We start from the raw sequence: 22,212 nt of genomic DNA on the forward strand, positions 1-22,212 counted from the left end.
TGTGGAAACGAGAATTAAAGTCTTGCTGTATTAATTTGTTAAACATAGGCTTTACCACTGCAAGTCTTCTACCAAAGTTCCCAGAGCAGAGATGTCTCTTATCTACTTACAGATGTATAGTTAGATTGCGGTTAAATTTAGGACAGTTCTAGTTTGGAGAATGATCTACTACTTTACATTTCACTGGAATATTATCTTTATCTGTATTCCCAAGTCTATCTCTGCAATTAAGAAAAAGCACAGGTTTAATTTAGAAGCCACAAAATACTTAGGTAAATGAAGTCTTATGCTTACAAAGCTACTATCTTGAAACTCACTTTCATCATTATTCTTTACCCACTTATAAAAAAACTAGTTCTCAGATTCTGCACACAGATAGCTTTATGTAAAATATATAAACATTTGTTCAAATTGATACACAGATTGCATAAATATGGCAATTAAGCTTAAATTTACAGATGTGCATGTACAATGTTGTGCAAGTTATCACAATATTACAATTTCAAAAGTTATTCCAATGGAATCCAAGTAAAGCAGTTAGTGAAGATACCCATGCAGAATTTAAATATCAGAACAAAGTTTTAAACGTCTTCAGTAAAAGTTCACACATTTAAAATAGTTTTATTCATTTTATTTGTATATGTCAAAATACATTTTTATTTCCAAAATAGTGGGTTTTGCAACTAGTTTCATGCAGAAACAAGGTCTGCTCAATACTACCAATAAAATCAATATAGCACAGTAGCTGTTCAGTTTTAGATACAAAGAATAAATAACCTAAATACAAAACACTAAAATATTAGAAACACGTATTTAATCATTCTTCACAGGCATCCAAACTTCACAAATATAATCCTTAGCATGCCTAACTGTTGTGCAACCAGAATATGTTGCAGTCACCCAAACTGATCAATTATCTGTATGTTTTACGTCCACTTAAGACCATGGAAATTCTCTATATTCAGACCCACCATTCATACAGTTCAAATGTAACCAAAAATAAATTCCCACAACTATCCTTGTACCTTTAAAAATCAAGAATCCTGAGCTTGGTAGTAAGAGCATAACCTTATATCTTCATAAAACCAATCAAGAGAGGACTTAAAATCCTGCTTACCAAAACACCCTTTCCCAACCCCAACGTAATCTAAAATAGGCAGTAGAACACAATGACCTTTTAAAATGAAGGGGTACAAATTCACATTTAATATAGTATACAATACAATCAATAATACAATTAGCTACTATAAGCTTTACAATGTACAATTTATTCAAATGGCTGAACTGTTCAGTGGTTAAGGAGACAGTTATGTGCCAGAAAGATATAGTACTTTTTGCATGGTTTAATGAAAATATAAAAGCTATTTGTCCAAACAAATGCCATCTTCACTATTTACTTGGTTTTGCTTTTCTTTTTTAAAAAAGGCCACTGAAATGTATAAAATGGTCTGAACATGATGGTGGTATCAAAGTCAATGCCTCTTCACATGGCAATAACAGTGCATTTAACACGAACTCACGGGTTAAGTCTGCAAATGATTTCAGAGCATTACTTTGGCTAGCACAACAGTTTTAGACAGCACTCAGATAAATATAGGTACGTGAAATGTGAAGCAATTATCTTATGCAACTTTAATTATGGTTGGATACTATCAAATGAAAACTGCAAATAAAAGTAAAAGCATTTTACAGTAGAAAACTTTTGTAAAGATAGGGCTCCACATAATGTGTTAATTTAAGTCTTTATATGACTGTTAGTAAGTTTTGTTCTTAACACTATTATGGAGTAGCCTACTTTGCATTAACAGACATTTGAAATAATAGTCAAGCATGCCATGTGGTGGTCTAAAAATCAAACAATACACTTATTTATATATACAGCATCACTCAGTACCTGCTAAAATGAATGTGAAGATTACAGAACCTAACATCTTATACTACAATAATAAAAAACAAACAAAAACAAAAAAGTGACCAATGAAGGCAGAAAATAGGACTTAAAAGAATCTAATCTCAATTGACTTTAAAGCATTCATAAAAGGAATAAATGCATATTGCACAAACAGTGAAAGCAAATGTTCCACCAAGCAATTCAGTTCCAGGTGGGGGCAACAGCATTAGCCTAATATATGACAATGATTGCAGAGGAGCAAGCGTTCCTTTCTGTAAGTGAGAAAGCTGTGAGACGACAGAAAGTCTGCCACATGAAGAGTTAGAAGGAAAAGATACAAACCCAAACTTAGATGTAAAGCAAAAAACAAAACAAAATAAAATAAAATTAAATATTGAAAAACTGGAAACTGTGGCACATCAAAAAAATGCTGAATAACTGTCTTCTGTGAGAGCTGAGTTTTTGTTGACACAAAAGTATTTATGTACAACTAAGGCTTACTGGTTAAATATCTGAGGCATATCTGGCCTTGAACACTTTCCTTATATGCTGGAGCTGTAAACAAGTTTTCTCAGTCATAAAAAAAATTCTTCTCAGCAGCTGCATTAACATGAAACAATGGTCTTGATACAAGAAAAAAAAAAAAAACAGAAAATTAAACAAAACTCCTAGATAAGAGGGCATTTGGCAGGATATCCAAAAATGACAGTCTCCAAGGCTTCTTCCCAGGTCTCCAGTGACGGTCAATTATGGTCCACTGGGCTACTAACATGTGCAACTCCATTGCTTGCTGCTTTTTTATTTGGAAAGTTTGCTTATAACTCTGATCAAGGCCCCATTTTCGTCTTTTAGCCTCTGGTTGTCCGCTTTCAGGTCTGGTAACATCTGTGAGAGGAAAAACAGAAGAAAACGTTTGAATTCAATAATAAGATTCAGCGTTCCTCTTTAAATGTTATGTTTGCCACAAGACACATGAACAAGCTTTGTCAGTTATAGATACTTCTAAGGACTAAAACATATATCAGGAAGAAAGAGGCCCCTCCCCACAATTTGTGAAGCTAATTAGTTTAATAAATGATGAAAGGTTTATTCTCCCGAAGTTATCAACTGAAATGTACTGAATCACTTGACATCATGACTCACAAGCATACCATATTAGAGCAGCCAAGGAAAGGAAGACTGTTTTTATGTTAGGACAGGCTCTTAAAGGGAATTCCTTTAAGAGTTTCTGTTAGCCTAAATTAAGGCCTTTTGCTTTGTTTCGTCAGACCTCAATCCACACTGTTACTCCACAAGAAAACCTGATTATTTAGGGAAGTTTTGAGGGAGTCAGACTTGTACATAATGTTTGATCCAAGATAGGTGCTCAATTAAATGATAATAAAGCAATTACTACTCTCATTAGACTAAAATAATTTATAAGCCAAAGTAATAAGTCTGAATTTCTTAAAATATCCAAGCATAGAAAATACTACTAGTGTTTGGAGTAAATAAAAAAACACACCCTTACACCCTGAAAACGTATCAAATTTTTTTTATAGACAAAGTGAAGGAGGGGGTGGAAATACTGTAAGTTCATTGGGTTTTCTACTAAGAATGATTTAAATGACATGTGCTCTGCCAGATTTGATAGGAAATGGAATAGCTTATATTTTGGACATTAAAACATACTTTCCAAGATAATTAGGTCTCTTTCCTCAGCTTTCAAAATGTACTAGGTTATCAGTTTAGATAAAAGCAAAACTACCTGCAAAACTATCTTATGCAAAATCTTCATGAGAAGTTTAATTTTATGTGGAACCAATCAATTCTTAACCTGTGCTCTGAATGTATGGATATAAAATATAATAAAATATATAAAAATATACTATTAGGATAAACTTCAGATTACTATATTTTATGAAACCTCTAGAATAGAGAACTGAGTAATATTAATTAAGATGGGTCTGACTTAAATGACATTATTTTGAAAAGCAGATAATTTATGTTTAATCTTCAGCTTCTACATATATTAATTATATATAAAATTCCTGTTACACTGTGTTTGATTTTCTAGTAAAGAATTAAAGTCATATTTTTAAGTACTAAAACATTTTAAGAGCCAAAAATGTACACAAGCTTTGTAAAAGTACAGATAAGTCTTTTATCTAAATGCTGAGATCATTCCCTTAGTTTACTGCAGCTTATCAGTCACAATACACAATTAGTGACACTTTCTAACATTCTGAGAAGCCATGCACAATTAAACAGTTACATGACAAGTTCCAGACACAATGGCATTAATTTGTAAAAGTGAGCTCAAGACACGCTTACTAATACAAGAACACCTGCCTGGCTCTACTAAGAAGAAATGATGAAACTATAAATTATAGATTCACAGACTGCAGTTGCCTACAGAACCCTGAGCGCTTGGCTACCACTCTTGTCAAGGCCCTATTCTCAGTCAGCAGTCGCTCATTTAACTCTCTCAGAGTTTGAATTTGCTTTATTTGGTGCAGATTCTGCAGGAATCAGAACATAAAGAAATAGAAAATAAAAAATAAGAAAGTGGAGGAGTACAATGAAAATATAAGAATCATAGGCAACAAATATAAGAAGAAAAAATTAAGAGTCTTAAGAGAATATTCCATGAAATTTATATAAGTAAACAGCACAGTTCTAGAATCTTAGCAAACGAAATACACAAACAAAATCCAAAAACATTTTCTCCAAAGCTATTCAATAATGTTCCAATAAGATGGTTTCTTATTTGGTTAATAATTCAATAGAAAAACATTTAAATCTTAAAATTCTAATTCTATGGGCATAATATCCTTTGCATTAGTTCATTAATTTATAATATTATTTTATACAAGCCAGTGTAATAAGAGCTAATCAATTAATTATATTATGCTTTTCTACCTGCAAAGAATGTACCTTCCAATATTCAAAACCAGTCTATTTTCACAGGTGATGCAGAGTTCAATAAACTGTACCTCTGTCCACTACTCTAACATCCTTCATTTTCAAAGAACATTTTTGCATGATCCCCATTTACCATCTTCCCCCCAGGGAACAGAATATTTGAAATGTAAAGAATAAATGATACATTCCAAATCTTAGTCAATATCATCTTATTTATTCTATACCTGAACATCAAAAGTGCCATAAAAACAGATTAACAAAAGAATTTGAGTTTTAAATACTTTTCTAGCTCACCTAAAACCTGACTTTAGGAAGAAATAGAAGCACAGGACATAGATAACTCACGAAGTGCATGAGCAACTCTGGGAACAATGCATGAACACAATGTCTATAGCACTGTGAAAGCTGAGTTTACACCGCAGCACTGTTTACTTACTTTCAGCTCTTCTTCCATTTCAGATATTCTTCTTTCTAGAGCTCTTCGTTCCTAGATGAATTTAAGGTATTAATGTTACTGATATAATTATTATACTCCTAAATTTTCTTCTAAATTGTGAAACAGTGACACTTTAGGATAAACAATCAAATCAGGAGCAGTGTAGAAAAAGATGTGATGCCAGTGATGTGTAAAGAGCTCTCCAAAATTTGAGAGAAATAAATATGAAGATCATTACTTTATTACTTCCTATAAGCTCTTTCTTTAAAGCTTTGACCTTCTGGTAAAATGCCACATAACATGTTCAAACTGTTTTTAGTTTACATAAAACTAGGGATAGAGTAAACTGCTACTCAAGACTGAAGATTGCACAGAAAAGGAAAAAAAAAAAAAAAAAACACACAGAGATGCAATTACTCTACAGTGATAAGAAGCAGAAAAAGCAAGAAGCAAACGTGACTCAAGTATGTGTATTTTAAAAGTTCAAAACAGTCTAAAAGATGGTTATCCCTCCACCCACAATGTCTACTAGTCATCATTTGTCCAGTTGACTTTAGAGCTTTGTATTTAGTTTTATACTCTGTGTAGCATTAATGCAGTGAATCTAATAAAGAAGCAACTGTAGCATTTATTTTAAACCACTTCGTTTCAAAGAGTGACAGGCAAAGGCAACATACAGTATATTACTGCAGTGTGCACTTTTATCCTCCCTTAAATAGTAAGCATTCTAGGGTGTTATGCAAGAAGCAAGCAGCAGTAATTAATGTGCTTAAAACTTTGGTTAGGTCATACCGCCGAGAAGATACTGACTCTTGCCGGTCACCTTTCAGATACAAACCATTTAAATTTAGTTTAATCACATTGACACTATTTCCAAGACATTCTTTCCCAGATTAATAATCAATGCTGATACTTAGTAAAGCAGTACATTTACTGTAAATGTTAACATTTTTAGGGTATGTGATTTTAAAAAACAGATGGAATCCTATTCATAGGCTTGTAAGTATTGTGTTTTTCTCTTATATTAGCATGTTTAAACATTATTAGGAAGACAAAAATGTTATTTTTGATAAAAAGAACTTTCTCCTAGTTAACAGTACAGCCACAACTCATTGATAAAAACTACCGCACTTTTCAAAATACCAGGACATGTAATATTTGATCCTCATAACTTTGTGCAATATCAGCAATAGAAAATCTCCTCCAGCTGCAGGGAACACCCTCATCAGCCTTAATTTTACTATGTGTCTTCAAGATTTTAACTAATTAGTGGTAAAGCAAGACAAGAACACTATACTGAATTGTCAAACTGCCAACTGTAAAGTTGCAGGCAATTTCTTATATCTGAGAAAGTTGTTACCATTTAAAAATATGGTTAAGAGAAAAAAATGCATATAAAGTGCTTAACTCAGTGCCTGCCTGGTATGTAAGACAGCGCTAAATGAAAGTTAGCAGTTATTATCAGTACTATGACTACCAACGTCTGTTAAAACTGAGAGTAGACTGACTGCTTTGTAATTTATCTGCATTTGACAGGCAGAAAAAGAAGGTCAGGTGGGAATATCAAAATATGAACATGGGTATATTATTTAAATGCATAAGCCTAGATGAAAAATATCACTTATCTCTGCATGATAGGGAGATTTTACTTTCATCTTTTGCTAAAATTTTTGTAAAAAACACATTTTCACAAAAAATTAGATATTCTTTAAAAATGTGACTATCTCAGAAACAAATAATATTTTAAGTATATGGTAATCCATGTCTTTCACCCCAACTACTAGTATGGATAAAGGAGAACTGAAAACATTTCTTCACTATTTCTACATATTCACCCCAACTATTAGTATGGATAAAGGAGAACTGAAAACATTTCTTCACTATTTCTACATATCTTGGATATAAAATTCCATAAGTTATACTGTGATGTATAACATTACATTTAATATAATTGATGCTAAAATTTAGCAATTACAAGTTAGATCAATAGGTTTTTAAAAAGCCTAGAACAATGATTTCTAAAACCTGATGAAATCATAATAAAACTAGTAGTTATTACACATTACAATTTAGTAAATGACATAGATAACTTTTTGTCTATGATTCTGCATTTATATCACTTTTCTCCTTTTTAGGGGGTTTAAAAAGGTAAGTTGGCTATTTTTGAAATGGAATGGAAGAAAATATACCAAGTACTCTTGACTCTCTTTGATCTAGAGATCACAGCTCCACAGTATGTAACTTCTTCTGTGGCTGAAACCTTGAAAATCTAGCCACTGCTCAGTAGTGTTACAGGTACTCTTTAAGCATTTTTCCATTTACTTTTGATCATTTATATACATCTTCAACTGTTCAGACTAAACTTGTGGAGTTATTCCTATGCCCACTGCCAGATCCCTGAGCAATAATAGTAATAATAAAGGGAGAAAAATACAAGTGAATATATCATAGCCAGACAAGAAATTGTAGAAAGACATAAAATGGTAAAAGGATTTTCTTATACTAATTTTTTGGTTTAAAAGAGCCTGCTTAAGTTAAATATCTAAACTCAAAATTAAATATTAAATTAACTTTAAAAAGAATTCAAAATTTTGGTCTCCATACCTTAAAAAACTTTAATAATGGAAGTATTTTATTTTTGCAAAGAATTAAACCAATTGTATATATGATTAATGTGTTTTAAGTATATCAACACAGACAATCAGAGAGAGATAAATGGTAGTGTGTATGTTTCAGAATTAAGATATGTTTTTTGGTCCATTAAAAGAATAACACATTAAATTAAATTTTATTTAACAAGGTAATTTTACCCTGTAAGACTCTATAAAGAGGATAAGCTAGAAAACATTCATAGTCAAATTAATAAATATCAATTTAAACTAATTAAAACTACCGTCCATAAAAACAAAACTAAAGAAAACCTATTATTGCTTATACAAAAAATAAAGGGGGAAAATGATTCATTAAGATCAACACTTACCCTTTTTTCCATTTCTAATAGTGACCTATCAGCAAATCTTTCTTGTCTCTGTAAGGAGGTAAGAAACATAAAGAGATGTAAGTGCAATAAAGATGGGGAAGGGGAGAGGATCATAGTAACTGTGTCTGTGTGTGTGTGTGTGCATGTGTGTGTGCGCAGGTGTCTGACTCCTTATGCCCCCATGGACTGTAGCCTGCCATGCTCCTCTGCTCTTGTAATGCTATTCAGGAGGAGTAATAATACAGTGTGAGTAAAGAAAAGAGAAAACAAAATTTGTACCGAAATTAAAACAAATATTTATTAGAGGAATGCTTAGACATCCTCTATGTATCATTTTGCCTCAAGTCTTTACAGTTAAGCCAGGAGCAAGGATGGTTGACTACTGGGCACAAAGCCAAAAACACCCCAGTCTTCCCTCCCATGCGCACGCTCTCTGTCTACACACAGTGAAGAGAGGCTAGCCCGCAGCCTCAGATTCCAGGACCCTGACTGAAATGTAGATTGGATCAGACTGTGTGCCTTTGCACCCATGCAGTCTGACCTGTAAACTGGCCTCTTCCCCTTTCATGGCTCTCTTAGTCTTGCTAGCTCTTTCTCTGAAGTTTTCTTTTCTAATCATCCATGTTCCAAAATTGGTAAGAAGGATCATATCTCTCATAAGAAATCCCAGCTACATAGCTTTTCTTTTCCTGGCAAGCTCAGGTCTCATTTTTCTGTTTTCTGCTTCCTGTACTATACAGTCAACTACAGAGATCTCGAGATGAAAAGGACCTTTGGGGCTTTAAGCCACATGTTGCACTCAAAACCAGGGAGCTGTGCATGTGGGTACTGAGCACAGGGACAGTAAAAAAGCAAGTGCTTAGTTTTTATTTACAATGACCTCTGTTCATACATTTCCCTTGGGATTCCTGTTCAATTTACTGAAAATGAATTCATCAAAAGGTTCATTCCCCAGAAGCCAATGTACTGAATAACCAGTTTAAAAAATTTACCAAGAACAGTTTTTGCTAACTACTAAACAAGAATGCTCTTTTATGGTCATTAACCACAAAACATCCTTTAAAAAACTATATATATACACACACACAAACAGTTCATCGTGATTAAGCACAACTTCATTAATTTGGCAATTCAAAAACATTTCTTGATATAATTTTCTCTTCTGTCAATCCTTTCAACATTCATATTTTTGTACCGTCAGGGTTTGTAAAGCAGTTACTCTTTGATCCTTCTTGCAAGATTTCTTTTTTATAGTTATAGTATATAAATTAAGATCTAATCATGGCCATCTCCCCTTCATGGATCACAGCCTTCATGGTGAAGGGGCTTGTGTAACTCAATGAAGCTATGAACCATGCTGTGCAGTGCCATTCAAGATGGACGGGTCATAGTAAAGAGTTTTGACAAAACATGGTCCACTGGAGAAGGGAATGGCAAACCACGCCAGTATTCTTGCCGTGAGAATCTCACGAACAGTATGAAAAGAAAAAAGATATGACACTGGAAGATAAGCCTCCATAGGCTGGAAGAATGATTCCCAGGTGGCTCAGTGGTAAAGAATCCACTTGCCAGTGCAGGAGATGCTGGAGACATGGGTTTGATCCCTGGGTCACGAAGATCTCCTGGAGAAGGAAACGGTAACCCATTCTGATATTCTTGCCTGGAGAATCACACGAACAGAGGAGCCTGGTGGGCTACAATCTGTGGGGTCGCAAAGAGTTGGACACAACTGAGCACTTACGTATGCACACAGGTCGGAAGATGTCCAATATGCTACTAGGGAAGAGCAGAGGGCAATTACTAATAGTTTAACTGACTATGTGAAAGCCTTTGACTGTGTGGATCACAAGCAGCTGTGGAAAATTCATTAAAAAAACAGGAATACCAGACTATCTTATCTGTCTCCCGAGAAACCAGAGAAGCCAGTCAAAAGCAACAGTTAGAACCAGACATGGAACAATGGACTGGCTGTAAATTGGGAATTTAAATGGTCACTTTGCTTATTTAACTTATATGCAGAGTACATCAAGCAAAATGCTGTGCTGGATGAGTAACAAGCTGGAATTAAGACTGCCACAAGAAATATCAACAATGTTAGATATGCAGATGATAGTACTCTAATGGCAGAAAGTGAAGAGGAACTAAAGAGCCCCTTGATGAGGGTGAAAGAAAAGAGTGAAAAAACAGCTTAAAACTCAACATTCAAAAAACTAAAACCATGGCATTTGGTCTCATCACTTCATGGCAAATAGATGAGGAAAGTTGGACAGTGACAGATATTATTTTCTTGGGCTCCAAAATCACTGAGGGTGGTGACTGCAGCCATGAAATCGAAAGACATTTGCTCCTTGGAAGGAAAGCTAGGACAAATCTACACAGCGTATTAAAAAGCAGAGACATCACTTTGCCCACAAAGTCCATATAGTCAAAGCTACGGTTTTTATAGTGCTCACGTATGGAGTGAGAGTTGGACCAGAGAGAAGGCTAAGTGCCAAAGAATTAATGCTTTTGTACTTGGTGTTGGAGAAGACTCCTCAGAGTCCCCTGGACAGCAAGAAGATCAAACCAATCAATCATAAAGAAAACCAAGCCTGAATAATCACTGGAAGGACTGCTGTTGAAGCTGAAGCTCCAACACTTTGGGCACCTGACCCCAAGAGCCAACTCACTGTTGAAGATACACATACAAGAAACACTGAAGGCAAAGGAGAAGAGGGCAGCACAGGATGAGATAGTTAGATAGCATCACCGACTCAATGGACATGAATGAGCAAACTCTGGGAGAGAGTGAAGGACAGAGGAGCCTGGCGTGCTGCAGTCCATGGGGTCTAAAGGTCATGACTTAACGACTGAACAACAACAACAATCTCGGTGATCCAATCTGTTGTTTTAGTTATTTTTATATATTTTAAATTTTAACTAAATAGACTTTTGGCTGCACCATGCAGCATGTGGTATTTTAGCTCTCTGACCAGGGGTTGAACCTGTGTCCACTGCAGTGGAAGAGCACAGTCCTAACCATTGGATTGACAGAGAAGTCCTCATGATTTTTAGCGGGGGAGGGACCAACACCGCCCAGCTTATGGGATCTTAAGTTCCTCAACCAGGGATCAAACGCAGGCCCTTGGTAATACAAGCACAGAGTTCTAACTGCTGGACCTCCAGGGAATTCTTAGTTTGTTGTTTAAATGTTTCATGTTTTTTTTGTGCTTACTCTTTCTGGAAAAAGATGTTAGGTATTTCAGTTGCTTATTATTAAAAATCAAATTCAGAATTATAAATGAGACTGTTTCTGCCAATTCTGATATACTTATGATGTCTTTAAGTTTATATTTTAATTGCTAGAAAAACAAAACAAAGGCTAAATGTGCCACTTAAACAAGTGCAAGTGAATAGTAAAATGCTAAAAAGATTGAAAAATGTTAAAAAGACATTAAACAACAACTGAAAGAAATAAAAAATTGTTGGAACAGTGTCAAATACATATAAATTAATAAAATGTTAAATGGAAAATTATCATTTTATTTTTTTTCATATAGGGACAGTTGAGCAATTTTATGATTCATGTGCTAATTTTTCAGGTAAAAAAAAAAACTTTAGCAGGATTCAATGATTCTACAGTCCTTGGCAGAAAACTATGAAAGAGACCATCTTTTTTGGTCATGTGTGCAGCTTATAGGATCTTAGCTTCCTGACCAGTGATTGAACCTGGGCCCATAGCAGTGAAAGTGTGGAGGCTCAACCACTGGACCACTAGGGAATTTCCAATTCTGTTTTTCCCTAGCTTACTAAACATATCAGCCAATGATTGTTGAATTTTATAAAAAAAGTTTTGTCTACAATCTACTATGTCAAGATTAATTCTTAATAAGATGATTGTTTTCCTTGGAAAAATTCCATGCAACTATCAAAAGTTCCACTACTATATATATTCATAAATAGTTATCAAAGAAATGCTTAAAAAAATACACAGATTCACAGTAGACTTAAATACTCAGGGTAAATAACTCAATAAAGTCAAACAAAAAGTTAAACATTCTGTCACTTTTATTTTTACATGTACCCCTAAAGTTTTGAAATGACATTTACACAAGTTCCAACTAAGATATTAATTTTGAATATTTACTCAATATCTCATACTCTAATTCAGTGACTTATTTTTCTGACCACAGTCAATGGGAAGAGAAATTGGTACTTGACCCAAAGGCAGCTTGCAAGAGTTGTCCAGTGTCCTGTGAAATGGACACAAACAGAACCATGGGCACTAACAAGACTGCTCCATGTTGATGGTAACTGGCTAATTCTATCAGTTCTCCTCTCTTGTAGAGTTTCAATGAGAAACTTATAGGAAGAATTAGGTGGCAACAGAGTAGGCAGAAAAGCAGAGAAACATACAGAGAAGGCAGTAAGCAGGGTCACCATAATGACGGAATACTACAGCAGGGAACAATGGGCATTTTTATTTAGAAAATATTATGACCAGATGTCTAGAACTAAAGCTATTTTCAGGGAACTAGTTATGATATTTTGTGGCGGCTCACTAAGCTATTAATGCAACCTAGAATGATGACATTCCAGTTTACCCATGAGACTTAAGTATAAGCCAACAAGTTTAAACTTGTATGACATTCCAAGTTTTCCTGACACCTCACTAGGAAATGTGCTCTTGTTCTGCAGTACTTCTCTGTGTATCTTCATAGTAAACCTTCATTACCTGAGTCTTTAGTCAAAAGAAAAGAATGTCTCATTTATAGAGCTGAAGATGCCATTCTAGATGAGTGCTTTCAAACTAGATTCTAAAAGTTTACTGTAGAAATGTGTTTATGCTAGAAAGTCTTATGTTTAACATTAAACAAGTTTACTTCCTTAAAATTTACAGGACTCCTTAGAGCCTTTAACATATAAATTAGCTCAGCTAAATCTCCAAGGTACTGAATATACAGTATTTCTCAGTTACAAGGGTCACAAAGCTCTTTTCTGTTTTTGTTTTGAAGTGGAGCAGAAGGAAGACGAGGAAGAAGAGGAGACAGTACTTATTACTATTTCCCAGAACTAGTGCTTTATGGAAGAACAGCTTGGGAAACAATTCTTAGATCATACACATCCTAGACTGTATATACAACGCTAGGATGTGTATGATCTAAGGCCTAGTTCTGCTTGGCTATCCAAGTTTTCACTTCTGAAATTATCTCTGCCAGGTTGTTATCTTCTTTCAGAATTATTATGTTTTTTTTTTAAACTAAACAGTAAACATTCTTAATGAATAAAAATCATTATAAAAAATGTGTATGGCTTTAAGAAGACTCTGTAATTATTGCTGTTATTTGCCAAGTTGTGTCTGACTGTTTCTGTGATCCCATGGACTGTAGCCTGCCAGGGCTCCCCTGCCCACGGGACTTCCCAGGCAAGAATACTGGAGTGGGTTGCCATTTTCTTCTCCAGGGGATCTTCCTGACCCAGGGATTGAACCTGCTTCTCCTGCACTGACACGTGGATTCTTTACCTCTGAGCCACCTGGGAAGCCCAAGATTCTGTATAGATGCCTTTACTGCTTTCCTACATCTGGTATGCTGGAAATAAGCATTTAAAATCCTTCATGTACTACAACATAGATATTAAAAGGCTTAAAAATACTTCGACGTTCCACCATAAAGCTATACTTCTATATTAGAAAAAATAAAAGTTACCAATAAGCTGTATTATCTTGATTCCTTATTAATAAATAAGCTATTATCAATAACCAAACTTACATCCAGAACACAAGAGAAAACTACAATGCAACTTTTAGATAGAATAAATGACAACCATTACCTTTAGAGTAACAAAGAGAAAAAATGTACAAACCTGGGTGGCTTTTTCCAATTGTAATTTAAGATCTGTCAGTTCCATATTTGTATCATGTAGCTGTGCTTTCAGCTTTTCATTTTCAGCTAGAATTTGTTCATAAAGCTATACAAATTAGGGGAGAAAAACAAATTACTTTTCTGCTTTCTTACTATTGTAAGATTTCCCAGTGATCACTTTGCAATATTAAAGCAGGAAGATTGATGTAACATATGAGCCATTAACTAAATACATTAAATATATTATATTTAAATGCTTTGTGGTCTCAAGGCAGGAACTTTTGGTCATGCAGGCGTGTTTGTCCCACATAAATGCTTCAAAAACTAGTTCCAGTATTTAAAACTTATGACTAAACTGAAAATCATGACTTTTCAGTTTCCATTAAAAAAAAACTCAGTTATCTGATAAACAGGACCACATATCTATGCAGCGACCACAGCTGAGGTCATAAAGAGCCGCTGTTATCTTTATTTGGGGTCTGTGAGCTTTTCTGCCTATCATTCCCTCTTTAATTTCTGACACTCAGATAGAGCATCAGTGGCATTTATCATTATACTTGTATTATTTTTACTAAAGTTAAAAGGAAGGTGAACGATTTCTTGAATATTTTCTTAACACTTGAATCTACTAATTTTTCCTTCATCTCTAATATTATAACCACAGATGGCTACATTTATCTCTTACCTAGACATTTCCATTATTAGAATTGCTCTCTTGACCTCCTCTAATACTTTATACAAAGCAGCAAGAGTTAAATTTTCAAAACAACAATCTCTACCAGCCATACCAAAAATTTAATTACTTAAACACATCATGTACCCTCCCACCATCATGCTGGTCTATGTGCTTGCAATTCCATCTGAAACATCTTTTCTCCCATTTTGCCAGTTGACTACTAATTGTCTTTCTGTTCTTGGCTGAAGTTTTACTTCTTTTGTTAAAAAAATTTTTTTTTTAATTGAAGGATAGTTTCTTATAGAATTGTGTTAGTTTCTACCAAATATCAACATGAATCAGCCATAGTTATAAATGTCCCCTCTCTTGAATTTCCCTCCCACATCCCTCCCCGTCCTACCCCTCTAGGTTGTCACAGAGCCCTGATTTGAGTTTCCTGAGCCACACAGCAAATTCCCGTTGGCTGTCTATTTTACATATGGTAATGTAAGCTTCCATGTTTCTCTCTCCCTGTGTCCCACCCTCTCCTTCCTGCCCTGCCCCCCGCCCCGCCGAGTCCAGAAGTCTGTTCTCTGTGTCTGTGTCTCCACTGCTGCCCTGCAAATAATTTCATCAGTGCCATCTTTCTAGACCCCAAATATATAAATGCTTAACATGAAATAACTGTTTTTCTCTTTCTGACTTATTTCACTCTGTATAATCGGCTCTAGGTTCATCCACCTCATTAAAACGGACTCAAATGCATTCCCTTTTATGGCTGAGTAATATTCCATTATATGTATGTACCACACGAAATCTACCCTCAGACCGTGTCACTTCTTTGCTATACACTTTTATAAAATTGTGTCTTTACTTCAGGATTATGGTTTCAAATTTAGAAATTATCCATTGGTTTGTATGATTATATGATAAAGTTTGTCTGCCTACTCCATGGAAGGTACTCATCAGAGCAGGGACAGTATCTCTATCTCCACTGGCCGCAAGTAGAACTTCACTACCGAGTATACTTCAGCGTTCAGTTCTTTACTGAATGAATGACTGAATCTTATTCCTAACATAAACTGACCTCTATCTTCCTTCTATTGATTTTACTTTCATGGGCAATTAAGATAGCTGCCAAGTATCTCGGACAAGTACAATTACTACAAACCTTCCTTTTCTTCTAACTAACTTCATTAGGTTTATTCAAAGTTTGTAATATGAAGAATCTTGATCTTAAGAACTCTAGATTGCTTTGTTTCCAGGACTTATTTCTTAATTAGTTTCATCCTTAATAGCACTTGAACTATCCTAAGTTTTCAGTTACCTAGGAAATACTATATTCTCCTGGGAAAAGACATATTCTTTGTTTGGCTGCTTCCTGTTAACAAATAAAGAAAAGATAGCTCTCTCTTACACACACACACACACACACATGCACCCTACCCCCTCTACTCCAAATCTACTCAATGTCCCCTTTCAGCTCAACCACAGTACCGGCCTGAGAAACTTCAATGCTCAGGTAGTGCTGGTTACTTTCCCCTTTCCTTTAAAAAGGCAAACAAACAGATATTTATATTCTACTTACCATTAACTGCCAAAAACTGAAAAATTAAAGTCATTTAAGAAAGTGATTTAATTATGAGTTTCCAGGAGTAATATCCAAACATAAAAATCTCAAAAAGAGATTATTTTTAATTAAACATAACTGAATAACCCAAGTACCTTTTTAAAGTCAGTTGAATCATCCTTTTCTAGCCTGCTACTGTAAGGTTTTCTTTCTTCTGAGTAACTGTATGATCCGGAGCGACCCAGCAAGGAATCAAACCGATCACTAGCTGATGTAGAACTGATTTCATATCTTCAAAAGATGAGTTTGAGTCAAAATCTTTATTATATAGGCTTTCACAAGTTACATTAACATGCATCCTAGTATTTTAAGTAGATATTCCAAAATAGTAGATAATATTCTCCTTTATCGGTTATCTAAACAATTTTCATGATATGTAATAAATAAATGGGAAGTTACTTTTAATACTAACTTCCGTTGTTTGAGAAGGAAGTTCAAAAATCTCTATATCTGAAAGTCAAAACTGGTTTTACATCATGATAAATTATTTCAACAACTGTAAATCATATATATTTTTTCATATTTTAACATCTCTGAAATCAGAACAGGGCTTACAACTGATGTGTATGAAAGTTTAATTGGTAGTTCTTTTCCTGTAAGTGGCATATGAATGTATTTTAAAATTAGTAACATTGTAGATGATGAACTAACTAGAGTCTTTCCAGAGTAATAAACAGACAGTAATATACCATTTTATATAGGGGATTTGCACATTTGTGGATTTTGAAATCCACTGAGTTGGGTGGGTGGGGTAAATTCCTAGAATCAAATCCTCAGAGATACTGAGAGATAACAGAAATAGGTTTGTCCTAAAGAAGAAGAACGTATCTCTTTTGAAGATGAGGATCTTAATATTATCTGGTTCTGAATTTGGTTTTTGTCTGATAAATGCTAATGCCTCCACATTTCAATTCAAAAGAATCATCAGAATATAAAAATATGTCCTTGGTTTTACAAGGCTTTGGTTAACAATTATTGCTAAGAGAAGAGGAATAGAAATTAGATTCAAGTATTAATATATTGGTGGAGGTTCTCTGAAAAACTGAACAATTTGAGCTAGATGACACTTTTTAAAAGTGTCTTCATTGGCTTTTTCTTTTTTAATCTGAAGCAGGGATAAGGGAGAAGAGTCTGAGTCCCCGATGAAATAAATTCTGGTGAATTTCATTGGCTTCTAATGTGAATAATGAGATGGTCAATGTTGAAGTAACTTAGGAAGTTTAAGAAAACTATCACTGTTGCAAAGATTTGAGAAAAAAATCTTTCCCAGCAACTTACTGTGACAACTGAACCAGAAGTAAAGCCACTGATGAAGAAAGTTATCAACACTTATCAGGTCATCTGAATATCTACAGATTTTTTATTACTAAAATAATTCTATCAACTTAAAAAATTTATCAGTATCTAACAACATATTTTTAGAAAGGATGAAATGAAAAAAAGATAAAAAAAAAAAAAAAAAGGTAAAACGTACCTAGAAATGGAATCCGTCTAAAAAGAGAAAAACATAAGGGTAATTAAATTTTTATGCTTTCATTTAAGTAACTCACTGATTAATCAAGAAAATTTAACTTCAATACTATTTTCACACTAATAAACTAATACATATTTAATCTATGCACTTTAACATCAATACGGTTGTTTTACAAATAAATTCTAGAACAGAGTCACCGTAAATTTCTACTTGTCCAATACTATACGATTACATTTCCCAATTTAAAGTCATATTTTGTGAATTTCTACAAATGACGCTATAATTAGGAGGGGAAAAAAAGAAAGACTAAGACACATATCCATTACTTACAATTCACTTAGCAGGAGAAAGTAACATATTTACATTACAAAATGCATGTTTATTATGTGACATCTCAAAGTAACTATCTTTCCCACTTTTCTGTTTTTGAGGTAATAACAGGACAGACCAACAAATGAATACTAAAGTATTTAACGTACAACAGTATATACACATTTCGTTTACAATTCATTTTCTGGAAATCCAGCTATACATTCCTCCAAACTTTAGCAATGAGGGTGTAAGAAATTATGATTAATTATCTCAAAGAAGTGGTATGCTATACTGATGTTCCAAAACTCTTCTTAATGTAAATGGTGAAATGATTAATAGGATAAAATAGTCTCATTGGAGTCAAAGACGTTTTTTGGGGATTAGCATCTTTAGCTCTTTCTATTGAAACATTGAATCTATAATTTTCAATAAAGTAACTATTCAGAAATGGCTTAATTCCTGAATTTTAGATATTTGAATTTTCCCATTATATTTACCTTTAAATGTGCTCTGAAATCACGGGGTTCCTTTGGAACTGTTTGAACCTCATTCAGATTAACAATGTCTTACAAAAGTCTATTTAAGTTTCCTTTGCAAAACCAATTTGGTACTGGTGCCCATATTTTATGTAATGCTTTACTTTTATAATAATTAACAGTTCTGAAGTTAAATTTCAATTTTCACAATTCAAATCCATAAGCAGCTGAAAGAACAGATTTTCAAAGTTCCTATCACAGGAAGTCAAGTGGGCCTTAGAAAGCATCACTATGAACAAAGCTAGTGGAGGTGATGGAATTCCAGTAGAGCTATTTCAAATCCTGAAAGATGATGCTGTGAAAGTGCTGCACTCAATATGCCAGCACATTTGGAAAACTCAGCAGTGGCCACAGGACTGGAAAAGGTCAGTTTTCATTCCAATCCCAAAGAAAGGCAATGCAAAGAAGGCTCAAACTACAGCACAATTGCACTCATCTCACACGCTAGTAAAGTAATGCTCAAAATTCTTCAAGCCAGGCTTCAGCAATACATGAACCGTGAACTTCCAGATGTTTAAGCTGGGTTTAGAAAAGGCAGGGGAACCAGTGATCAAATTGCCAACATCTGCTGGATCATGGAAAAACCAAGAGAGTTCCAGAAAAACATCTATTTCTGCTTTATTGACTATGACAAAGCCTTTGACTGTGTGGATCACAATAAACTTTGGAAAATTCTGAAAGAGATGGGAACACCAGACCACTCAACCTGCCCCCTGAGAAATCTGTATGCAGGCCAGGAAGCAACAGTTAGAACTGGGCATGGAACAGCAGACTGGTTCTAAATAGGAAAAGGAGTACGTCAAGGTTGTATATTGTCACCATGCTTATTTAACTTCTATGCAGAGTACATCATGAGAAACGCTAGACTGGAAGAAACACAAGCTGGAATCAAGATTGCCGGGAGAAATATCAATAACCTCAGATATGCAGATGACACCACCCTTATGGCAGAAAGTGAAGAGGAACTAAAAAGTCTCTTGATGAAAGTAAAAGAGGAGAGTGAAAAAGTTGGCTTAAAGCTCAACATTCAGAAAACGAAGATCATGGCATCCGGTCCCATCACTCCATGGGAAATAGATGGAGAAACAGTGGAAACAGTGTCAGACTTTATTTTTTTGGGTTCCAAATCACTGCAGATGGTGACTGCAGACATGAAATTAAAAGATGCTTACTCCTTGGAAGAAAAGTTATGACCAACCGAGACAGCATATTGAAAAGCAGAGACATTACTTTGCCGACTAAGGTCTGTCTAGTCAAGGTTATAGTTTCTCCAGTGGTCATGTATGGATGTGAGAGTTGGACTGTGAAGAAAGCTGAGCGCTGAAGAATTGATGCTTTTGAACTGTGGTGTTGGAGAAGACTCTTGAGAGTCCCTTGGACTCCAAGGAGATCCAACCAGTCCATTCTGAAGGAGATCAACCCTGGGATTTCTTTGGAAGGACTGATGCTAAAGCTGAAACTCCAGTACTTTGGCCACCTCATGCAAAGAGTTGACTCATTGGAAAAGACTCTGATGCTGGGAGGGATTGGGGGCAGGAGAAGAAGGGGACGACCGAGGATGAGATGGCTGGATGGCATCACGGACTCGATCGATGAACGCGAGTCTGAGGGAACTCCGGGAGTTGGTGATGGAAAGGGAGGCTTGGCATGCTGCGATTCCATGGGGTCGCAAAGAGTCGGACACGACTGAGCGACTGAACTGATCACACGAAGATAATTTTATCTATGTGTATATGTGTGGTAATTGATGGTTACTGTACTAAACATTTCACAATACACAAATACTGAATAATAACATGCACAATATTTTATATATCAATTATATCTCAAAGAAAGAAAGCAGAAGCAAACAAAAAGATACTATTTATTCAAATTCTCGAAAATATCCACATGTGAAATAAAATGTATACATATCCAATGAAAACATCACATCTCCCCTCATTTTGAACTCTGGTTCACTGGTTTAACTTAATTTTAAGAATGAAAACTTCCAGTAGTCACAGAAATCACTCACATTCTGTTCTTTTGTCTTTAAAAGTCACGGTGCTATTACTGATTATGTTACATGTGTATCTGTTTTTGGCCATGCTGTGTGGCATGCAGGATCTGAGCTCCCCTGGCAGGGGTGGAACTCATGCCCCCTGCAGTGGCAGTTTGGAGTCCTAACCACTAGACTGCCAGGGAATTCCTGGTTGTATTTTATTTTTTAAAAATTTTAGTTAAAAGCACATAAAACAAAAAACTATCTAAGTCACTTTAAACAGTATAGTTCAGTAGCGCTAACTATATTCACACTGCTGTGTAACATAACAGCTCTCTACAACTTTTTTCATCTTGCAAAACTGTAATTTTATACCCGCTAAACAAATCTCTGAAACTCCAATACTTTGGCCACCTCATGTGAAGAGTTGACTCATTGGAAAAGACCCTGATGATGGGAGGGATTGGGGGCAGGAGGAAAAGGGGACGACAGAGGATGAGATGGCTGGATGGCATCACCGACTCGATGCACATAAGTCCGGGTGAACTCCGGGAGTTGGTGATGGACAAGGAGGCCTGGCGTGCTGTGATTCATGGGGTCGCAGAGTCGGACATGACTGAGCTACCGAAATGAACTGAACTGAACTGAAACAAAAGTCTGTACCCTCCTACCCCCAGCTCCTGGCAACCACAATTCTACTCTGTTACAGATGAGTTTGAATACTTTGGTGAGAGCACAAGCTTGACAGTTGTGCTGGACTCTTTTTGACCCCATCGGCTATAGCCCACCAGGCTCCTCTCTCCATGGAATTCTCCAGGCAAGAATGCTGGAGTGGGCTGCCATTCCCCTTTCCAGGGGATCTTCCCTACCCTGGGAGATCGAACCTGGGTCTCCAGCATTGCAGGCAGATTCTTTACTGTCCAAGCCAACAGGGAAGCCCGTGGAATCACACCAAAGGCGCTTTTTGGTGACCTGTTTATGTCACTTAGCATAATGTCCTTGTGACTCCCTGTGTTTTAAAATTGTTTTTCTGAGGTAAAAATATCCTTTAAGTTTTTCTGATTACAATACCATAAGATCATATACCATACTATAACAAAGTTCCTCTATGATTCCCCATCTCTCAAATGCCCTAGATAACTACTGTTTATCTTTTCTGTATACATATCTATGCGAACACATAAATATCTATCCATACAAATACATTTAATCTATTCCCAACTAACAGAGATTTTGAAAGTTTAATATTTTGCTTCAAAAGCCATGCTGCTATTAACACTTTAGACTTATTTTTGCACACGTAAGTCACTTCACTGGAAATAAATTTCTTGAAGTGGAATTGAAAAGCAAAGAGGCATGAACTTTTTCTGAAGGCTTCAGATTTGTGTTGCTCAACTGATCTCTCAAGAAAATCAATTTATTATAGCCCCAAAGTGTTATATGAAAATGCCTATTTCAAAACTAATCATTCCAAACCTGAGCATTATTAACCTTTGTCAATTTCACTTTGGTATTTATTATGTCTTTGGTTCTTAGTGAAGAGTAAATGTATTTTAAGCTTATTGGCCAT

The 22,212-nt window shown here is 35.2% G+C and overlaps 1 protein-coding gene across 1 annotated transcript in view; it reads right to left on the reverse strand.

Annotated features, from left to right (window-relative positions):
- Positions 1 to 629: 629 nt before the first annotated feature.
- The window catches only part of PPP1R12A (protein phosphatase 1 regulatory subunit 12A), a 166,751-nt gene continuing 145,168 nt past the window's right edge, over positions 630 to 22,212 (reverse strand). Inside the window, exons 20-25 of the mRNA XM_052639588.1 lie at positions 17,814 to 17,830; positions 16,435 to 16,570; positions 14,056 to 14,160; positions 8,212 to 8,259; positions 5,232 to 5,282; positions 630 to 2,776 (exon numbers count right to left, since the gene is read on the reverse strand). Of these exons, the coding sequence (XP_052495548.1) occupies positions 2,690 to 2,776; positions 5,232 to 5,282; positions 8,212 to 8,259; positions 14,056 to 14,160; positions 16,435 to 16,570; positions 17,814 to 17,830 (444 nt within the window). The 3' untranslated portion in view covers positions 630 to 2,689. The remainder of the gene's footprint in view (positions 2,777 to 5,231; positions 5,283 to 8,211; positions 8,260 to 14,055; positions 14,161 to 16,434; positions 16,571 to 17,813; positions 17,831 to 22,212) is intronic.

This window comes from Budorcas taxicolor, chromosome 5 (genome assembly GCF_023091745.1).
Source record: "Budorcas taxicolor isolate Tak-1 chromosome 5, Takin1.1, whole genome shotgun sequence".
Lineage (NCBI taxonomy): Eukaryota > Metazoa > Chordata > Mammalia > Artiodactyla > Bovidae > Budorcas > Budorcas taxicolor.